Genomic DNA, 20,292 nt, shown 5'->3' with positions numbered 1-20,292 from the left:
AAGTAGTAGAGGCTGGCAGTAAACTACTGCCCCACATTTAATTGGTTTATATTCACCATCCAGTCCACAGCAGTACTCTTGAAAAAGGCAAGTCTTATATAAGCAGCATATTTAGAAAATAAATAATGAAAAAATGAAAAAGAAAGGCATGAACTAGAAAATTAAAAAGCCACTTGGTACAGTCAGTGGTTTGTGCTCAGGACAGAAGACATTCAGTAGGTCCACCACAGAGAAACGGAGTATTGTGCAAGAATGAAATTTACTTGTCATAAGCAGTGAGGAAGAAGAGCGAGTCCAGCTCAGAGGTCTCGCACCCTGCGGCAGATTTCATCAGTAAATTCTGAGCACTTTGCATTTCCTCCTAGGTCTTTAGTCACCACCTGTGAACAGATGTAGATGAATTATTCAGACCCTGATTCACATATTGTTCATGGATGAAAACACAACACAGCTGATACAACACCTTCTTGTCTTGTATTGTGTCGTAACAAGCCGTCTGTATTTTTCTGGATTGTTCATGAAGACCCATATGGCGCAGCATCATTACAGCACTTAGGAGCAGAGCAGTGGGATTGGCAAGGTCCTTACCGGCAATATCTGGAGCAGTTCCATGAACCTTTATGCAAGAATGGGAGGAGAACAAACAAACATTCAGCTTTAACAGGACACAGCAAGAAAATTACAATGAAGGCATTGCCAGAACGTGGTCAGTGTCATGTCAGAAGTGTGCACAATGTAAATTCTTGAAATTATGACAATAGTGTAAGACAGACTTTAACCACATTTAAAATCAAATGGCAGTCAGTCACAGGAATTCAGTATAGAAAAATCAGCCTAGTAGGTAATAGACTGGTGGGCTTCAGAGGCCACAGTGAAACGTTCACTAAAAAGAGGAGAGGCAAGAAGTATGGCAAAGGCATTAGGACCGAGGCCTGCTTAAAAGTTGCTGACCTGTATTGTGGTGAATACCTCGGTGAAAGTCGCTTTCTGTGTGGACTGATTCAGCCTCCAGGCATACTTTCCATTTTGTTTCTCCCATGAGAGAAGCTTCAGTGCTTCATTCTTCTTTTAGCTAAGTCAGATATTCTAAAATACCTCCATTTGTGTAGTTTAATCTGATCAACGTCAACATTTCTATCAGAATTTAATTTGGCTGACCATTAATTCAGATCCTTCTTAGTTTAATCTCAGCCTCTAGGGACTACAAACATTACTTTTGCATTATTTTGCCATAATCCTATAGGACACTAAATAACGGAGTCATAATGACTGCTTCGCTTTTAGTGATCTGGACAAGGCACCTACCTGATAATAAACAGATGCAAGAAAGTCAAAAGGAAGCCAAGATGACAAGAACCAAGTTTGCAGACTGTACAAAAGCAACACATTTTTCAACTCACAGATTCAAATATGGCTACCCCGTTAGCTCCAATGTTTCCACTAGGTGTCACTCCAAGGCCACCGATCAAACCAGCACACAGGTCACTGGAAGAGATGCATCATAAATTAGAGTGAAAGCAGGACATGCATTTACCAGGAAAACAAATACAGAAAATAAAACTCTTGATAGCAATTGCCTGTACTGGCATCATTGTGTTATTTATCCAAAAAAATCAGGATAAAAATATCCTTCAAGTCACAGACAAAAACATTTAAACACTGACTGTATGTGAAGATTTTCTGTTCATTACCAACTGTATCTGGGAAATGTGAAAAGCTAAAGAGAGGACAACAGTTTTACATCTCACCAAGAACTACAAGGCAAACATCAAACACTCAGAGTGACAGCAGCCATTGTTACTACCGTGAGCCTGATGAACTGAACTGCATGTCGCAATTCTTATGTTGGCATCTAAATCGCCCCGAATGCACAAGGCTGTGTTTGTGTAAAGGGCTGGAAGTCCATTCTTGTGTGGAGGAGGACTGTGCCCCTGTTTGTGACTTCAGTTCCCCATTAGCTTAGTCAATTAGAAGTCAGGGGCTCTCAACTAAATTTTGGGGTACCACTGTGGCTGCAGATTTTCATTCCAACAGTTTTCACAAATAAATGTTCCAGTCCTCTGAATGATCAAGTTGTTTAAATAACCTCTCTTTTTCTTTTTCTTAAGCAGCACATACGCAGGTGCAGATGACACTGAATACTAAAGGAAAGTCGCAAATTTTAAAATTCATGAGCGAGCTATAATGACCAGAACATAAATAAAAAAAGAAGAGTAAAATCTTAAAGAAAGAACAACCAATAATGTCACACACAGAAATTGCTCGCTACATTCCCTGAAAAATTTAGCAAACTCAATTTTGTCATTTCTGGAATGACACAAAAAAGGCAGACACTGGGAAATAACAGCTTGTTTAATGAAGATAGGCGTTCAATTAAAAGCAAAAGGTGGTTGGGATAAACCCCGTCAGTTATGGTGGTCCACAAGACTGAACTCAAGGACCACTTAGTTAAGCCTTTTATTACTATCTAGCTACGTCAACTGTCAAAGACAGTTCATACATTTTAGAATATTTGAGATCTCTATTGCCTTGTGTGTACCCTCAGGATTTGTCTTTTCTTTGGTATCCTTGCGTTTCACAGCCGTCGGTTGGTTCTTCCTCTCCTGATCACGTTCCTGTAAAGCCTGTTTCTCAGACCCTGTCACTTCTAGGCGAGGTGCTCGGCTCCTGTCCTCTTTTTGACAAACACCAGTGGTAGAGGCGCCCTCCTCATTACCCTGTGTGAAAACATCACTCGTGTTCTTGTAAATACTTCCCCTGTTTGAAGGAGACCTTCCTCAGTATCCTCATGTGCATCAACCTGCCTTGCCTAGTGCTTCGTGTTTTGATCGCATTCGACAGAGCAGCCACAGTGAAAGTGACCCGACACACACACACACACACACACACACACACACACACACACACACACACACACAGACATTAACATTACATAGATAGCTTAGCACACAAAGTAATGTAACACTGACGCAGTGGCTTGACTTGAACATTGTGTCATTTGTACCTGTGTCTGCACTGATCATTACTATCTGGATACAATTTAAAAGGAGAAAACTCCACAGAAATAAAGTGAAATGAAATAAAAAAAGGCAAAACAAAATGAAGTGTTTAAATCTATAACAAACAAAACATTTCTGATTTTTTTCTAAATGCAGATGTCATACTAAAGCGCTTTTCTTAATTGCATGTATGAAAAAAAGGCCAGCTAAACAATTCGAAATAAATCTTATATATACACTCGGCAAAAAAAGAAACGTCCTCTGACTTTCAACTGTTTTTACTTTCAGTAAACTTAATGTGTAAATATTTGTATGAACACTAAAAGAGTCAACACCATAAGACATAAACTAAAAATGTTTCACAATGTGTCCCTGAATGAAGGGAGGCTCAAAATCAAAAGTACCAGTCAGTATGTGGTGTGGCCACCAGCTGCTTGAAGTACTGCAGTGCATCTCCTCCTCATGGACTGGACCAGATTTGTCAGTTCTTGCTGTAAGATGTTACCCCACTCTTCCACCAAGGCACCTGCAAGTTCCTGGACATTTCTGGGGGGAATGGCCCTAGCCCTCACCCTGCGATCCAACAGGTCCCAGACGTGCTCAATGGGATTGAGATCCGGGCTCTTCCACTGCGAGGATGATCAGCTGTCCTTCCTGTCTCCCTGTAGCGCTGTCTTTGGCGTCTCACAGTGCGGACATGGCAATTTATTGCCCTAGCCACATCAGCAGTCCTCATGCCTCCCTGCAGCATGCCTAATGCATGTTCACGCAGATGAGCCGGGACCCTGGGCATCTTTCTTTGGGTGTTTTTCACAGTCGGTAGACAAGTCTCTTTAGTGTCCTGCGTTTTTAGAACTGTGACCTTAAATGCCTACTTTCTGTAAGCTGTTAAGGTCTTAACGACCATTCCACAGGTGCATGTTAATTAATTGATTATGGTTAACTGAACATGCATGGAAAACATTGTTTAAACCCTTTACAATGAAGATCTGTAAAGTTATTTGGATTTTTAAAACATTATTGTTGAAATACACAGTCCTGGAAAAAGGAACGTTTCTTTTTTTGCTGAGTATATAAGTCAATGTATGTATGCTCCAGCATCACGTCCGAATGGCTGGATCGATTTCCATGAAACTTGGCACACATGTTCCTCATTGGTCGACTAAAAATACTGTATGGTGAAATCAGCCGTAACCCACTCCCTCCTGGGTAGGGTGGGGGTGATCTTGCGGTCTTGTATGCATGTTATCATCCAGGTGACCACCAGAGGCGACTCCCAGCATTCTTTATGTTTGAGTGCCACCGCTCCTATTGCTGTTGAAATTAAATAGTTGGCCGGTTCCGAGGGTCAGCTGGATGGTAACATACATACAAGACTGCAAGACAAGCACATTAGCGAGTCTTCATTGTTTGTTAATTTATTTTTAAAGTTGTGGGTTTTTTTTAATTATATTTTTCTCAAACAATTAAAAACAAAAAACAAAACACTATTTCGCCCCCGGGCAACGCTGGGTATTTCAGCTAGTGAGAAATAAGCGTGGCGCACGGATTTGTGAAACACATTGGAGTGGAAGTCTGTAGCCACAGTGATACTCCAGGATTGAACCTGCAGTGAGTTTAAGTGAGTTTGGGGGAAGAAAAACAAAATCACCCTGTAGAAAAGGCCAACTGCAAAAGGAAAGTCCCAAGATGATTAGGACTCTACTGGCAACATTTTACAACAAAGTTCAAAGTTAAAGTGCTGGTACTGCTAGTGCAAAGAAAATATTACACAGTGTACAACAAAGCACATTTTGGAGAAATAATAGAAAAGGATAAGCCAAGGGCCTGCTGCCTCATGACATCCCTCAAACAGCACTCTGTCCATTTTAATTTTCTAAGCCTGGTTTTCCAGCACATGGATGTGGTAAACAGAGTCTAAGCAGAAGGAAACCCCCAGTAGTCACCAGTTCATCGTAGAGCATACTCAAGCTAGGCTAATTCAGGGTCACTAAATCTACACAGGATCATATCTACGGTTTGTAGAAGAAAACCCAAAGACAGACAGCTAGGAGGCGGCCACACTAGATGTTGCGACACTATTGAACGGCAATCCAGAAGAAAATAACATTCTGCTGGAACTCTCAAAAGTGTTGCCTGCCTTTAACTCTTAGAAAAGTCATCCTGGCGCCAAGACACTTAATTCCAAAAGTTACGCCCCTGTCCATCTTAGATATGTAGAGCTTCATTGTTCTCTCCTCTCAGTTGGAGTCACTTTGTGGTTTATTTAATTTCTTGTACTTTAAAGCAGACAGCAGATAAAAAGTGTGCAGCAAGTACCATCCTCAATAGAAAAGGTCTGTATTCGTGCAGCAAGCGCTGGCTGCTGGAACGCAGTGCCATTGGGTAAACATAAGGGGGGGAAAATGGCGTACCACGATCATTGACTGCAGAGACATATCAGTTGCAGTCTCGGTCATCACAGCAGGACCCCCGGTGCATTATTCTGTTTTCGCTTGTGTGGTAAATTGAGCTTGCATAACGAGACACTCTTCTTGGAAGCCAACAATTCTAATTTTACTTACTTTCATTTTACATTTCTCTTCAATACAATTATTGACTCTCAACATCTGGTGTACAAAGGTAGGGTGCAGTGGTATTTCGTGAAGCGCATTATTTCAGCATTTCAAAAGTAAAAATAGCTAGAAAAAGAGATATTATCCAAAGTGAAGCCTCAACAAGGAAAGCAGAAAACTGCAATTTACAAACCTGAGGATATCGCCATACAAATTAGGCATGACCAGCACATCAAACTGCGTTGGCTCCTGCACCATCTGTCAAAATATAAGTGACGGGCATCAGCGGGTAGTCTGATAACTGCATGTCTAGACTAAGAGCACCTCTGAAATGATTACAAATGGCCAACATAATGCTAGGTTATGTATTTCTTAAAACACTGCTCAAGCTACACAGGATCCAAAAACTAAAAGGCAATGAATTTGACTTTGTAGACCACAAAACTCAGTGGTCAAAATATGCCCAAGTAGCCCCTTGCAAAGCACAACTGAAAGAGAGGGAGACATTTAAACTTACATTCAAACAAACAGTATCCAGATACATTTCTGTAAATTTGATGTCTTTGTAATTTTCTGCTACTTCTCTACATTGTTTCAAGAAAAGACCATCAGACATACGCCTGGTGAAGAGAAGAAAAAAAATATTTAGGAGTTATAAAACAACTTGGCCATGAAATAAGATGACTCCAGCCAAGATGAACACAATGGTAGATAAGAGCTATGTAGTTTTCCATGAAGTTATGGATTTAGAGGGCTTCTTACATAATGTTAGCTTTGTGCACAGCTGTCACCGTGCTTCTCTGATTACTTCTGGCATATTCAAAAGCAAACTCTGCGATGCGGCGGCTGGCATCTTCAGTAATCAGCTTAATGCTCTGCACAACGCCGTCAACAATCTGCAGAAAGAGGGGAGAGTGAGAGGCAGTTAGTCTCCCTTAAGGCCAGGTCTCGTTCTACTTCACTTTAACTTTATTGTGTTTGCTGAATGGCAGCCATTTCAAAACAGACTTCTAAGACTTGAAAACTTAAATAAAAAAAAAATCAATATTTAAATGTCACCGCATGAGACCGTGAATGTGACTTGCATATCCCATAAACAGTAGCGTACAAAACACTACACCCGCTCCAGTGTGTCACAGAGCACAGTGTAGGAGTTAATAAAGCACAGTTTGAATGTGGGTGTCCTGTTGCCACCTATATGACATAATTCTACTGGTCACAATAGCTGAGCAGTGTTTTTGAGGCTAAACCCCTTGATTCATTTAGAATGATGTGCTCAAAAATTGACTGACGACTGCAAATTTTCATCAGTAAGTAGCAAGACGGAAAATTAGGAAGTTTTTAAAACTGCACTTAGACTTGAATTACACTACTGGTCTCCATGGAGAACTGAAGCATCCCATCAGGCTGTTATGAAAGAGAAGAGATACAGAGTGCAATATATCTCTCTATTATATAAAAAAAAAAACACGGGATGAGACGAGAGGAGGCGTGACCTTCTCAGGAAGACAAAAGACACTTTCACGTCCCGCAAGACGAGACTTTGTGCCAAGAGATTTAACCACAAAGACAAAGAGTAATTGACAAAGAAGAACGTCGTAAAGATTTCAAGAACATTGGCGCGATACACATGCAGAGCAGGTTAGAGATAATGGAAGTAGGAAAATTTGCAAGTCTCAAAAAAATGATAGCAAAGATCACATTAGTGCAAACAAACAGAAATTACTCTGTGAAAAAGAAACAGCGAAAAGAAATCACATAGTGTTTGAGGATGTCTGGGGGAGAAGAGAGACAAGGCAGTGAGACAAAAGGACAGCTGCTGTACAGGCTTTTAAATGTTCGAAGCACCATGCGAACCACAGATCCAATAAGCCAGCAGCTGATCGAGCAAAGAGGAGGTGAAAACAAACACCTTTTTGTTTCCCCATTGTATCACCATTTAAGATGGGGGTTTCAAAGGAGCGACCGCGTCTCCTTGGGGTGTGTTCAGTCCCCCTCTTCACAACGATGCGTAGTGCAGGTGGGGGTTATGGCGGTTTTTGAGCGAAGCGAGCATTAAAAAAAACAAAAGGTTGACCGTTCGGATGATGCATACCACATGCTCAATTCCACTGTATTCTCCTTCTGTGTTCTCTCGAATTGTAACAAGGTCCACATCACTGTAAGCTGTTTTGTAGCCCTCGATGGACACACAGGGTCGAACATTCGCATAAAGATCAAATGTCTTACGCAGCAGCAGATTCATAGAGGGGTGTCCGGCCGCAATTGGAGTTTTTAAAGGACCTAGGAAATTGAGGAGGAAAAAAAAAAACCCTGCAAATTAAATTTTAAAATAAACTGGGCCAAGATCTACAAATGCTGAATAAAAATGACTGTTGAAATAATGAAACAGCAGATAAGCAGCCGTGTGCCACTTCTTTCTGTTGGTCTATGTAAATCTCTTAGCTCTGTCTGCGTAGCCATGGAACTGTTTGTGCAGTCAATGGCACAAAATGCTAGTCATCTCCAGAGGGGAGGCTCTATAGCCAGTTCTAATCGGTTGAAAGTGTACGACACTGATGCAAAACTAACCACACTGTATTTAGCACAAATGCCAGTAGACACAGAGGGCACTTCAACACACACCAATTACCACATACCGTTTACTGTATATATTGCTTAATTTCCCTGTAAAGAAGCAGAATTCACCAAGCCAGGGCTCAGGACAGGATACATAAAATTGAATTAAAAAAAAAGCAGACCCACAAGAAACCACATGAAGTTATAGAAAGGGCAACATCATTACTCAGCAGCCAATGTGTTTCAACGTTTAGGAGAGGGGAGAGCGACCAAGTGCTATTATCAAAACAATTTACTTTCCGACAATCCTACATACCAGGGGAGGGCCGCAGTGGCTGCAGGTTCTTCCGACCCAGTTGCGTAATTAGAAGACAATTGTTGCCAATAATTTTATTTAATGGCTTGTTAGTGATTTAACTCTGCAATGTCAAGTCATTCTCATATCTATTTTTTTTCCTTTGTAAAGATACCATCCAAATGATTTGAAGTCTAAAAGGGATGAGTAATTCTCAGTCCTTCACTTTTTTCTCTTCACTTTCCTTTAGTTTAATTAAACCAAACGGTGTCCACTAAATACACACAGGTGTAAATGGAAACAAGCTAAACGGTGAACTGCTGGTTTCTTTTATCATTTGTATCTTATTGCTAATAAGGAGCAATTAAAAAACGAGAATACAGCTGTTTAAGACTAAAATAAACTATAAGGGTACAAAATCGTAACGAGCAAGACAACAAAAATGAAGCAGAAGTGTTACTTGAGCAATAAGTGCTTCTTATTAAGCAACTGGGTTGGAACAAAAATCCACAGCCACTGCAGCCCTCCAGGAACGACTTTGCCCACCCCAGCTACACACAAAGGTGCCCAAGTGCATTTGGGAAATGATGGCTTCAAACCTCTTTTATAAGATGGGTTCACATCACCGTACCCTATAAGCATGCACTGTAGTTAAGTTATAATGACAAAACAAATGGAAAAAAACACCTAACAGTACGCAGGTTGACTCTTTCTACATCAACCCTACTAACCCGACTCCTGGAAATGCTGTCATAGCTACCTGTGATGCTCTACCTGCAGAGTTCTGTTTCTGTAGATATTCTTCCCAAACTGTAGCCAACTAAAGTGCTATTTATGTCAAATATATGTTACTAGCCTACGCCCAAGAATAGGAACAGAAAACAGTGAGAAAGGAATTCAGAATTCAAGAAGAAAGAAATACTTCTTGAAAGACGCAGTTGTGAATAGACATTTTGCTGGAGACGACAGATGAGTCGAAAGATCTAACCCTAGCAAAAGCCACGTGCAACTGACTGTGGCTGAAGACTGGTTGTTATAGATGAACGCAAATCTTTGCAAACATTTGTCCTTGAGACTTGTTGATAGTCATGGAGAAGGCGAGTCTGAGTGGGAATTGTGTGCGTTTAAATTTAAAATGGAGATTGGTGTCGGAAGGAAGGACAGAGATTCTGGGAATGAAGATTGTTTCAGAATTTTGGATAGCGATCAGTTTGCTCTCAATAATCTCTTATATATATATTTCTCTTCTGGTTCGTCCTGCTTCCTCTTCAAACCCGGTCCTCCTCATACGCGCCCCACACGGCTTTTCTCGATTCCTATTCCTCCTCTTCCAAACCCTTCCCCACGCTGGCTGCGGCCTCCCATACACCCCCATGCTGCTTTTCTCAATTCCTATTCCTCCTTCAGACTACCACGTTCCTCTCTCATGACCCCATTGGTGTCACGTCACTGCCAAAGTGAAAGGTCACACTGTCAGGCTAGATATAGGGCCGTGACGTGACGGGGTTTGAAGTGGAAGCAGGACGAACCAGAACAGAAATATATGTAAGAGATATTGTCACTTGGAAAACCACTCCATTGTTGGTTTTGTGTTCCATACACTCCAGGGCCACCTTATGAGGTATGTTCACAGACATGTAGAGCTCAGTTCTCCTGGGTCAGTGAATTATGCTCATTTTAAACACTAGCATTACTAATTGTAAGTATTTGTACTGAACAGAAAACATGTTCGATTAAGGTAATCATTTAGGAAGCTGTGCCATTAATCATATTAGGTTCCTTCTCCACCACCATTGCCTCTAATTGACCACTTAGTCTAGTAAGTGGTTATTAACACTCACTATCTAAACTTTGACATTTGTATAAAAGGTCAAGACCATTTCAGGCACCCAACTTTAACTACTTTTTATTTTAAGTGACCTCTATTTCTACAGCATATGTATTTATATTTAATTCTGCCCTGGCTAGTTATACTACAATAATTCCGACTCTGAAAACAAAACTAAAAGCGCTCAAGTCTGTCTGTCTGTCTGTGTCCAAGAAAATAAAAGAACTGGTACCTTTCAGTCCTATCTTGCTTTTATCCATTGACTCTTTAGCTTCTGGAGGAATCATCCACTTTCCTCCCGGCCCTTTAATAGCAGTTACATTTCGCTCTTCCCAGTGAACTGGAACCTTGAATAAAAGAAAAAAAAAAAAAAAAGGCTGAAACACAGCAAGTAGTAAATATCTATTACATGTGTACATTAACTTTTAACTGTGTAAATATGTATGGCAATTTTAAATGGAACACATATATATATTTAAGTTATTAGGCAAGTTTATTTTTCATTTGGCCCTGGACTGAATGCTGCTAAATCAGAAAACACAGTGCAGCTTGATTTACATTGATATTAACCAAGCTCGGGTGATGAAAAACGTAATGTAGGTTTAAATTATATGAAACCTGACCCAGAAAATCAAAGAGTTCCAAGACTGGCACCCATATGTGCTGCTGGGATTGAAAGCCATTGGTCTGGGTGTGTTTAAAGTTCATGAAACATTTGAATGTGTCAAATTTTGATTAAACCAAACAGAACAACTTCACATGCAATTAACATACTTTAAGTATTTAAGCACCTTTCCTCTTTAATACATTTTTATGAGTAAGATGGCACAAACCACTTCTTATACAGCTGAGAAGGACACCAGTTACCTCATAATGCTTTGGTGTGACTTTAGGTTGTTTGTTCACACAGCACCACAAGTTTCTAACAAGCAGTATACCATAAAGCAGAAAACTATCAGAGAGGATGGAAAACTTCTGTTAGCCGTCAAAGGAATCAAACAGTTTCCACTGTACTAATCTATCCATACCTTTGCAGCGTCAAAAATCTTCATTACTGCACTGGAAATTTCGGGCCCAATGCCATCACCCGGGATTAATGTGATGGTCTTTATCTAAAATAAAGAGAGAGAGGGAGGTTAGAAGCACGTGCTGATAGAGCGCATTGCTGCACCCACAACATGACAAACCAACTCAGGATCCCAGATTAGGACCCGTGCAGCCATGCAACGGGCGACACCTCAGCACCACACTAGTTCAGATGGAATGGAACAGTGCCAGGTTTTTTATGGTGGCCGGAGTGCCAATTCTGTCACCAACCCCCAGGTTTTTACCTCCAGGTTGGAGGGCCTACATGCAGGGCTGGATGCAGATTAACGTCATACCCAGGACGGAGCAATTACAGGTTAAGGGCCTTGCTCAAGGGCCCAACAGAGCAGAGTCCCTTTTGGCATTTACGGGATCTGAACTGGCAATCGGCAGATCCCTAGTCTTAGAGCCACCACTCCGCTCCACTAAAATAAAATTATGAGAAAATTATTCGGAGTTGAGTTGAAAAGCAAGACTTTAGATAATGAGCCTTTATTCAACAGCTCTGAATTCCACAATAGGACAAATTCGGATTGGTATTTCTCCTGGTACTTGCAGATCATACAGAGGTTGCCCAACACACTGATGTTGTACTTCACCATGTGCACTGTAGATGCACTGTATATGCCCATTATGAGACACTGATGTCTAAAGAAACACTGGGTGGGTGCCTCTGTTCAGATTCTTGCATTGTGGTGTTGCTGGCTAAATGCTGCTGCCAGATGTAAACCCAAGACCTTCAGATCACAAAGAAGCCATCTCATCTTGAGGAGTTACAGGAAGACCTCCCATCACTCCGAGAGAGGGACTAAGCTGCAATGAAACACTTGTGTGTGTGTGCAATGTCAGGCAGGCACTGTCCTGGACGTCCACTACCTGCGCATGCACAAATTATTGCAGTGTAGAATTAAAAAAAAATGTACACAATAATTACAGCCTCCCAACCAAAAATATGATCTGTAACAATTCTACAAGGACAGAATATGATGTACTGTGTTAGTCATGGCAAAGAAAAAATTGAGTACATACCACACTGCCATAATTCCTTGTGACTGTTGTCTGGCTCTTAAAAACTGACAGTGCACGAGACACCTATAGTGAACAAAACATAACATTTATATGGATTATATTGCAGTTTGGGAAGTATGAATTAAAAAACTCAGCATTTCAACAGAATTAACTATTGAGATATCTTAGCTGCACTAACTTGTGTAGGCCATAGAGTCACCTTGTGCTTGCACGCTCATCATACAAAGCATAGAAACCATTCATAAGATGCAACCCTTTTAAATATGGCAAAATGTACATTTAACTCACTAAAAATTAGGTTTGCTGTCAAAAAGTAACATATGAACAACTACATCTGAAACAAAAAATTGTTGGCAAAATTAATGAAAAATGTGATAACATTCACTTAGCATAAGTTATATTATATGTATTATTATAAAAGAAAATCTTGAGATGAGATGACTATTGCCAAGAGATTTTTTCAAGTTCCGCCCTCCTCCCAACCATTTCTAGCTAACGCCCCATGACCACGGCCCTCTCACCTCTCACTGCTGTGAATGCTTTTGTCAGACACAGTTCCTGCGCTCTCAGCTCTTATACATTTATATACGTTTTCCTCACTTTAAGTTCCCAATAAAAGAAGACTTAGTATGTCTGAATCTTATTGAAGAATTTCATCCCGAAGGGTTATCAACAGAAGTAATGAGTACACGGGCAATCCTAGCACCGAGAAATGATGAAGTTGTTCAAATTAACACGAAAATTGCTGATCGGTTACACTGCAAATTGGTTAAATGCATATCAATAGACTATGATGAAACAGTTGGTGGTGATCATGCGGAAGATAAAAATGTCAAATTACAATATCCTGAAGAATAACTACAACTGTTAACATCGCCCGGTCTTCCACTGGCCAAATTACTGTTGAAAGAGGGATGTATCATAATGTTATTTCAGAATTTATGTCTGAGTGATTTTTTATGCAATGGGACAAGTTCAGTTGTATTCAAAATTGGTCGAACAATTCTGACATGTAAAATTTTAACAGGAGACAAGAAAGGTAATGTAGGACATCTTCTGTGGGTAACATTAGACACCAAAGGAGATCTTGATATGCCAGTTGTATTAAAACGTTTACAGTTTCCCGTTAGAATAACTTTTGCAAAGACAATAAACAAATCACAGGGACAAACATTCAAAAAAGTCGATTTATTTATTAGACAGAAAGAAACGATATTCACTCACGGGCAGTTATACGTTGCGTTGTCATGATGTATCTCCAAACACGGAATAAAAAATTGTTTTTACTGAGGTTTTACAGTAAAAGTGTAAGTTTAAAAAATATTTGCGTGTTAATTTCAAAGCCAAACAGAATGAAAACATATAACGCAACGAATACCTCTAACGCAACACGAAACAATTTTCTTTCAATTTATTATGTTTTACTAATTATTTTCTGCAATGTAAAATAGTTAGGCCTATTATGCATACGTAACAATTCCAATGAAAATAACAATCTGCTTAAACTGTACATCTGCTTGCCCATAGAGGGTGGTGAGCAGGCCCGTGTGTGCAGGCGTGCCTGACTGGACTGACTGAATGAACGAACTCTGGCAACCACATTCAATATACTAAACTTTTTCCTTTAAAATAAATTGCTCTGAGGAGTAGCTTTGGCATTCACTGAAAAAAAATATAACACGTTATGCAATAAAGTAACATCAAAGAGAATTTTGCCAACTTTTAATTGCTTCACCAGACAGAATCTGTCATTAGCAACAACCCTGGCTAACCACAAGATGTTCACTTTGCCTCCCCGGACACATTAGGTTATGTTCTCAGGAAAGGTTTACAGATAGGTGAACAAATTATGTTGGCAATGAAGGGCAAATACTCACTAAAAAATAAGTAGCTGTTCTAAATTAAAAATAATCAAGCTCAAAAAGGAAATGATTTCTTCATAAAAAGTGTGCGCTCTATATTTGAACATTGATTTTAGAAGACTATTTAGAAGATACATTTAAGAAGTGGCACTCTGCATAGAGAGTTTATCTTTCTAAGTGCTGTGCTACTCAGATGAAAGAGTGATTCATGCAGAAGAGTCCTTAAATGTTCAAGACAGGAATGTAATTTTGTAAAATTCTTCATCCAAGACATACAATGCTGCCTTTTCAATAAAACTAGAAGCACCCGATGGCTTGGTTTAGGAGTTTTTCAGCACAGCAGCATAAAAAAAAAAAAAAAAGAAAAAAATATTAGTTGTGCTCTCATTATCTGAAGTGTAAGTAACAGGGTTGTGTGCACACTGAAGATATAGACAAAATTACAGTTGCGTATTGTTTTCTAGCATATTATACACTTTTATTATATTGTCTAATTATGGCTTTTAATATACATTTTTACTAAAAACAAAAATCATAATAAAAATGATCAAATAGTGCTCTGAACCTGCACTATACAAAATTAAACACATTTGCTATTTATCAGATGTGATCACAAAAGAGATCACTACTTGAATAACTTCCAAAATGTTTTGTTTGTGTTGCTTGCGTCACATGAAGACTCAATGCTGAAAACGCGTGGAGATGCACAGACAGCTTTCAGGGCAGGTTTGGTCATCCAGGTTGATTTCAGGATGACAACTTTCTTTGTTCACGTGTGGAACTCTGTGTGCTGGAGAAATATGAGATGTCCTTAAAAGAGTAGTTCTGGTTTGATTCCAACTGGAATCTCACACATTTGATTTGCAGAAGCCGTATATGTGAAATTGAGCTGCTCCGACTACATGAAATATCATGCAGCACAATACATCGCACAAAGTGTTCCAAGCAAACGCCACGAGATATGTGGAGTAAACAGTAAAAATATGGTGTATAGCAGCACAGAGAGACCATGGTTGAGCAGTCATTAATGATCCTGTCCCATGGACTTAAGAGATCAGTTTCATTTAGTGTGTTTAGTGTGTGCACATTTTTCCAGAATTCTAGGGGACTTTCTCTTGATTTCATCCCACGGACCAAAAAAAGCTGACTGGCAGTTCTCAACAGGTATGACGAGAGTGACTGTGGCAGTATGCATTAGTGACTTGCAATGGACAGGCGCTTCAATCAGATTTCTAATGGCTTCCTTCAACCCTGTATGGGGAGAAGAGTTCAGTGAATATAATCCAAGGAAGGTGAAGATTCTTTCTGACAATTTCAGGTTTACTTACCATACGCTAAACGTCCTACGGAATTCCTGCTTGAATCGTCAAATAATAACACCTTCTACACGTTATTATAGTCATGCATTTCTCTCTATTATAAAAAAAAAAAAATCTTGGACGGTTGGAAGGAGACAAGACGTGATTCTCTCAGAGAGACACTTTCATGTCCTGCAAAACAGGTCTTTGTGAGAGATTTAACTACACCTTGGGCCGGAAATAAAACACAAAGAGTAGATGACAAAGTATGAACGTCATAAAGGATTAAAAAATGTCGGCACGGTACACATGCAGAGCAGGTTAGAGATAATGGAAGTACGAAAATTCAAAAGTCTCAAAAAGGATAGTAAAGATTGCATTAGCGCAAACAAATGAAAGTTATTACTTGGTGAAATAATAGAAAAGCAAAATGAGATTGAATATATTCTTTGGATTAAAACTTTAAGTTAGAGACTTGTTGATCGTATAATTCGTGTTGCTATCGGGGGGAGAGAAAAAAAAAAAAAAAAGTGTTTCTTCCCAATGAAGAGGCGTATCCGCGAGAATTAAAAGATTTGTTGTTTGGTGAAAGTGTAATCCTGAGAGAAATATCATTTCTCTTTTGTGTGAATACTATTGTCAGACACATTTCTTGTAGAGAGAAAGAAACGATCTTCACTCCACGGGCAGTTATACCTTGCGTTGTCACGATGTAATTCGAAACACGGATTCAAAATTCAATGCGACATTGACGAAAAGGTAAAATCAAAAAGAGATCGAGTATATGGACATAGGTGATATGACAACAGAAGTGCGCCGTGCGAGATGCAGATCATGTGGCACAGTAGCAAACCAGCAGCTAACTGAGCAAAGAGGAGGTAATTTGTTTCCCATTAGTGATGGGTCGTTCTTGAACGATTCGTTCATTTTGAACGAATCTTTAATGTGACTCGGGAAGAACGAGTTGTCTCGTGGGAGTGATTTGTTCAGTCGCGCATGCGCATTTGCGCAACTTCCTATAGTTTCTGTATTGGAATTGATTCACCTGTTTCGAGTCTTCAGGTTTTTTGAGTCGTTCGTTCATCACGTGACAGCCCCATAAGCTTAACCAACTCAGTCTGAGCCGGAAACAGAATTGATTAGTTCATCTCTCGAGTCTTCGGGTTTGAGTAGTTCGTTCATCACGTGACAGCCCCATATGCTTAACCTATGCAGTCTGAGCCGGAAAGAGAATTGAACGAAATGACTTGAAAAATAATTCGTTCATTTTGCTGAACGAGACTCAAAGGTCCGAGTCGGTAAAATGATCTGAACTTCCCATCACTATTTCCCATTGTATCACCGTTTAAGAGAGGGCGTCGGAGGAGCGACCGCGTCACTTTGAGGTGCGTTCAGCTCCCTTCTTCATAACATGAGCGGCAGAGATGCGAAGTGGCTGGAGAAAAAAGCATGCTTGTGGTGGTGGCGGGAATGGCAAGCGAAGCAAGCAGGGGTAAAGTCCCCTAGTTTATTTTAAAGTTATTTTAGACTCTTTTGAAACATAAAAAGCAAACAGAACAGCAAAGGAAAAGATTAAAAACTTTTACCCTAACAAAAGTAACAAGACTCTGTGGAAGTAAATGTACAATCCCCTCGATTCTGCTACAGGGAGAAATACAAATATGCTGATTAACTTAGGGGGACTTTCAAAAAATACTAGTCACTAAGTGTGGAGTTAAATGTTACACTCTTATTGTTCTACAACCAAACTTACAAAACTATCAACACTTTCTAGTCTACAGAATACCACAGTATGGATTTTCAACTGACAAGAGAGTGCAGGGTTTTGTACAAGCGTAACCTTTACAAGAAGATTTATCATCACCCCAACTGTTGCTACTGGCTCCTTGTGGCCTTGTACAGAATAAAACAAGTAAAAAAATAAGTGCATAAATAATAAAAATAGATTTATTAATATATGAAAACCTTTTTGCAACCTTTCAGATCCTGATTTGTAGCGTAAAGTAGTTCTGTAAGATGTACATTTACAAAGTGACTCTAATTCGAACACCATGTAAACACGGGCTAGCAGCGTAACAGCAAGAAGAACGCTACAATTATGTAGTCAGACGTATGGGCGTGGAGGAATAATTACTGTTAGCTTCACCTAAAACATGCTGGTTTGGCAGTGCAGTACATGTAAGGAGTGACAGGAGTTCTTTCTTTAACTATGCTTGACTAAAACAAATTGTGACCAATGACAACTTTTTGATTGATAGCAAAACAGACCGGCGCACAAATGAGCATGATGGCCAATACAGTTTAATTAAAAATTGCCAATATGAAATCAAATAAAACTCCACCCATATATTGGTGAATAGGACTGACAGCTAATCCAGCAGCATCTTGAGCAAGGCAGAACTCAAGAGCGTTAGGAACATTTTGACGAGAACAGGCCATTCTGCCCAAATGAGCTCCCAGCCTTTTCCACTTAATTCCTCCAAAATAACATGAAGTTGAGCTCTTAATGGCCTTAAAGTCCTACTGTTTATCACTCTACTTGGTATCATATTCCATGTATCTATGCTTCTTTGGGTGAAGAAAAACCTCCTAATGTTTGTGCAAAATTTACCATTAACATGTCTATCTGTGTTCAGGTTGAACTAATTTTAAAGTAACAGTCTCAATCTAGTGTACTAATTCCTTTCATAATTTTGAACACTACATTTCACCTCTTAATCTCACTTTGCCTAAACTCCTCTAATATTTCCTTTAGCCCTGGAATCAGCCTAGTCGCTCTTCTCTGGACCTTCTCTAGTGCTGCTATGTCCTTTTGTAGCCTGGAGACCAAAACTGCACACAGTACTCCAGATGAGGCCTCACCAGTGTGTTATAAAGCTTGGGCAGAACCTCCTTGGACTTGTACTCCACACATCAGGGCGCTATATAACCGAACAGTCTGTTAGCCTTCTTAATGGCTTCTGGACACTGTCAGGAAGTTAATAGTCAAGACTCCATTACGACTCCAAAATCCTTCTTATAAGGTGTACTGTATGTTCAATTCTCAGATCTCCCACTGCGTATTCAAATCTAAAAACCAGTGGCTGAGTGGGGATCGGTACATCACACACTCAGTCAGTCACACAACCGCAATTTCTAGTGGAGTCAAAATACTGTCACCAATTAACCTTCCCTTCATTTACTTGGGAAAAAGCACAAAAAATAGTTCCAAAAGGAAAACCAATGTACACATAGGAAGGCCACACAAACTGCATATTGACTGCAGAGTGAACTCTAATTAAACCAAAAATAATAATAATAATAATAAAAATAGTCACAATAATATTGTAACAAAAATATTCAGCTGTGTAAACACAACCCAAATGACATGTTAAGCAGAGGGTGTTATATTTGCTACTCTTTGTTTCAACATCACAAATTTAACATGATATGGAACATTAGAAAAGAAGAAACTAAAAGGTGTAGGAAATGTCAACACTTATTCACAAAACATGTTTTTTAGTCCAATAAGGTAAAACCGTCTATTGTGGTTCTCTACCGTTGTTGGCTGCCCTCGTCAAAATCTTGGCCATCTTGAAAAATACTGGGTGGAGAAGAGGTGGCATCTGTCAAGGGTCCCACTCTAGATTTTGGGAAGTCAGTTCTCGTGATTTTCAAACCCGCCTTCGTGCTGCCTGTTCATGTGAACGGAGTTGAAGGGCTTCGGTTTGAGAATCAGTGATCGTGGACTCTCCGACTAGACGGACGCCAGCCTACCGCCTGTCTACGGTTATGTAATTAATGAAGATCAATAGCCGAGGTAAATCTCGGGGTTCCTCACACACGCCTGGCACTTGGATTTCTATATGAGTTACGTTTCTTAGAAGTACATCACTAAATAAAAGCGGATTGTCCGTTTGGTATGTATTGACTGTTTGCGTAATTAAAGAATGCTATATAATGATTACCTCATGAATATCAGACTTATGATATTGCTACATAACGTACAACAACCTACTCTCCGTTTTCTTTATATATATATATATAAAGAAAGAATGTACCCCTTTAAGTTTCAGTTTACAGACGTATATTGGAAACCTGTTTCAAGGCTACCTGCAAATCACAAGTATCGTTCCCATTATCAGTGGCCACCTACATGACCTTGGAAAAGAAGCCTTAAAACGTTGCCCGAATTCAGAAGTGACGGCTCCTGGAGACTGTTTCATGCGGTTTTTTCATGGCAGATAGCCAGTGCCCGCAGCTCCCACGCAGTATCTACCTGACATCCCCTCCAAGAGCGCCGTCTTGGCCTGCTACATGAAGGCTCAGCTCGACCGGAGCCACGCTTTTCCAGTAACCTCACGTGCGAGATTCCTGTATTGTTAACCGCGTCCTTGCAAACACTTTACTGAGACTAACGGACCATCTTCACTTACCGTTGTCCTCCACGCGTATCCAGACATTTTATTTTTAGTTATCAAAGTTCACTGCCCAATGCCTCAATCACACCTCGCGTACAAAAACCATCCTCAGAAGCCACGCCTCCTCTGACGAAGTCGATTCAGCGGGCAAATTGCGGCTGGCACCATAGACATCGTAGCTCGAGTCTAGATGGGTTATCATGGTTGATAATATCGCCATCTTGCTGCAGGAATAACAGTTCTGCCAGTCTCTGCGCAAACCGAACTACGGAAAACGATTACCTTCACGCATAATAATAATAACAATAATAATTAAATGTATTGCGTTATTTTGCAAAAGGCAACAATTATCTCGTTGCTTTGCAAACATATTGCCACAGC

At 40.0% G+C, this 20,292-nt stretch overlaps 1 protein-coding gene across 1 annotated transcript; it reads right to left on the bottom strand.

Moving 5' to 3' along the window:
- Nucleotides 1–3: 3 nt before the first annotated feature.
- idh3a (isocitrate dehydrogenase (NAD(+)) 3 catalytic subunit alpha) lies at nt 4–20,048 on the bottom strand. The gene is made up of 11 exons (XM_039773667.1): nt 19,927–20,048; nt 12,352–12,414; nt 11,265–11,348; nt 10,469–10,583; nt 7,650–7,837; nt 6,317–6,450; nt 6,072–6,174; nt 5,748–5,812; nt 1,401–1,485; nt 464–616; nt 4–380 (listed from the first exon to the last, which is right to left on the bottom strand). Exons 1-11 carry the CDS (start codon nt 19,951–19,953, stop codon nt 300–302), a joined length of 1,098 nt encoding a protein of 365 aa, XP_039629601.1. The 5' UTR covers nt 19,954–20,048; the 3' UTR covers nt 4–299.
- Between the last annotated feature and the right edge of the window lie 244 nt (nt 20,049–20,292).

The sequence above is a fragment of the Polypterus senegalus genome, chromosome 12, assembly GCF_016835505.1.
Source record: "Polypterus senegalus isolate Bchr_013 chromosome 12, ASM1683550v1, whole genome shotgun sequence".
NCBI lineage: Eukaryota > Metazoa > Chordata > Cladistia > Polypteriformes > Polypteridae > Polypterus > Polypterus senegalus.
This window is presented reverse-complemented; position numbering and strand designations above follow the sequence as displayed.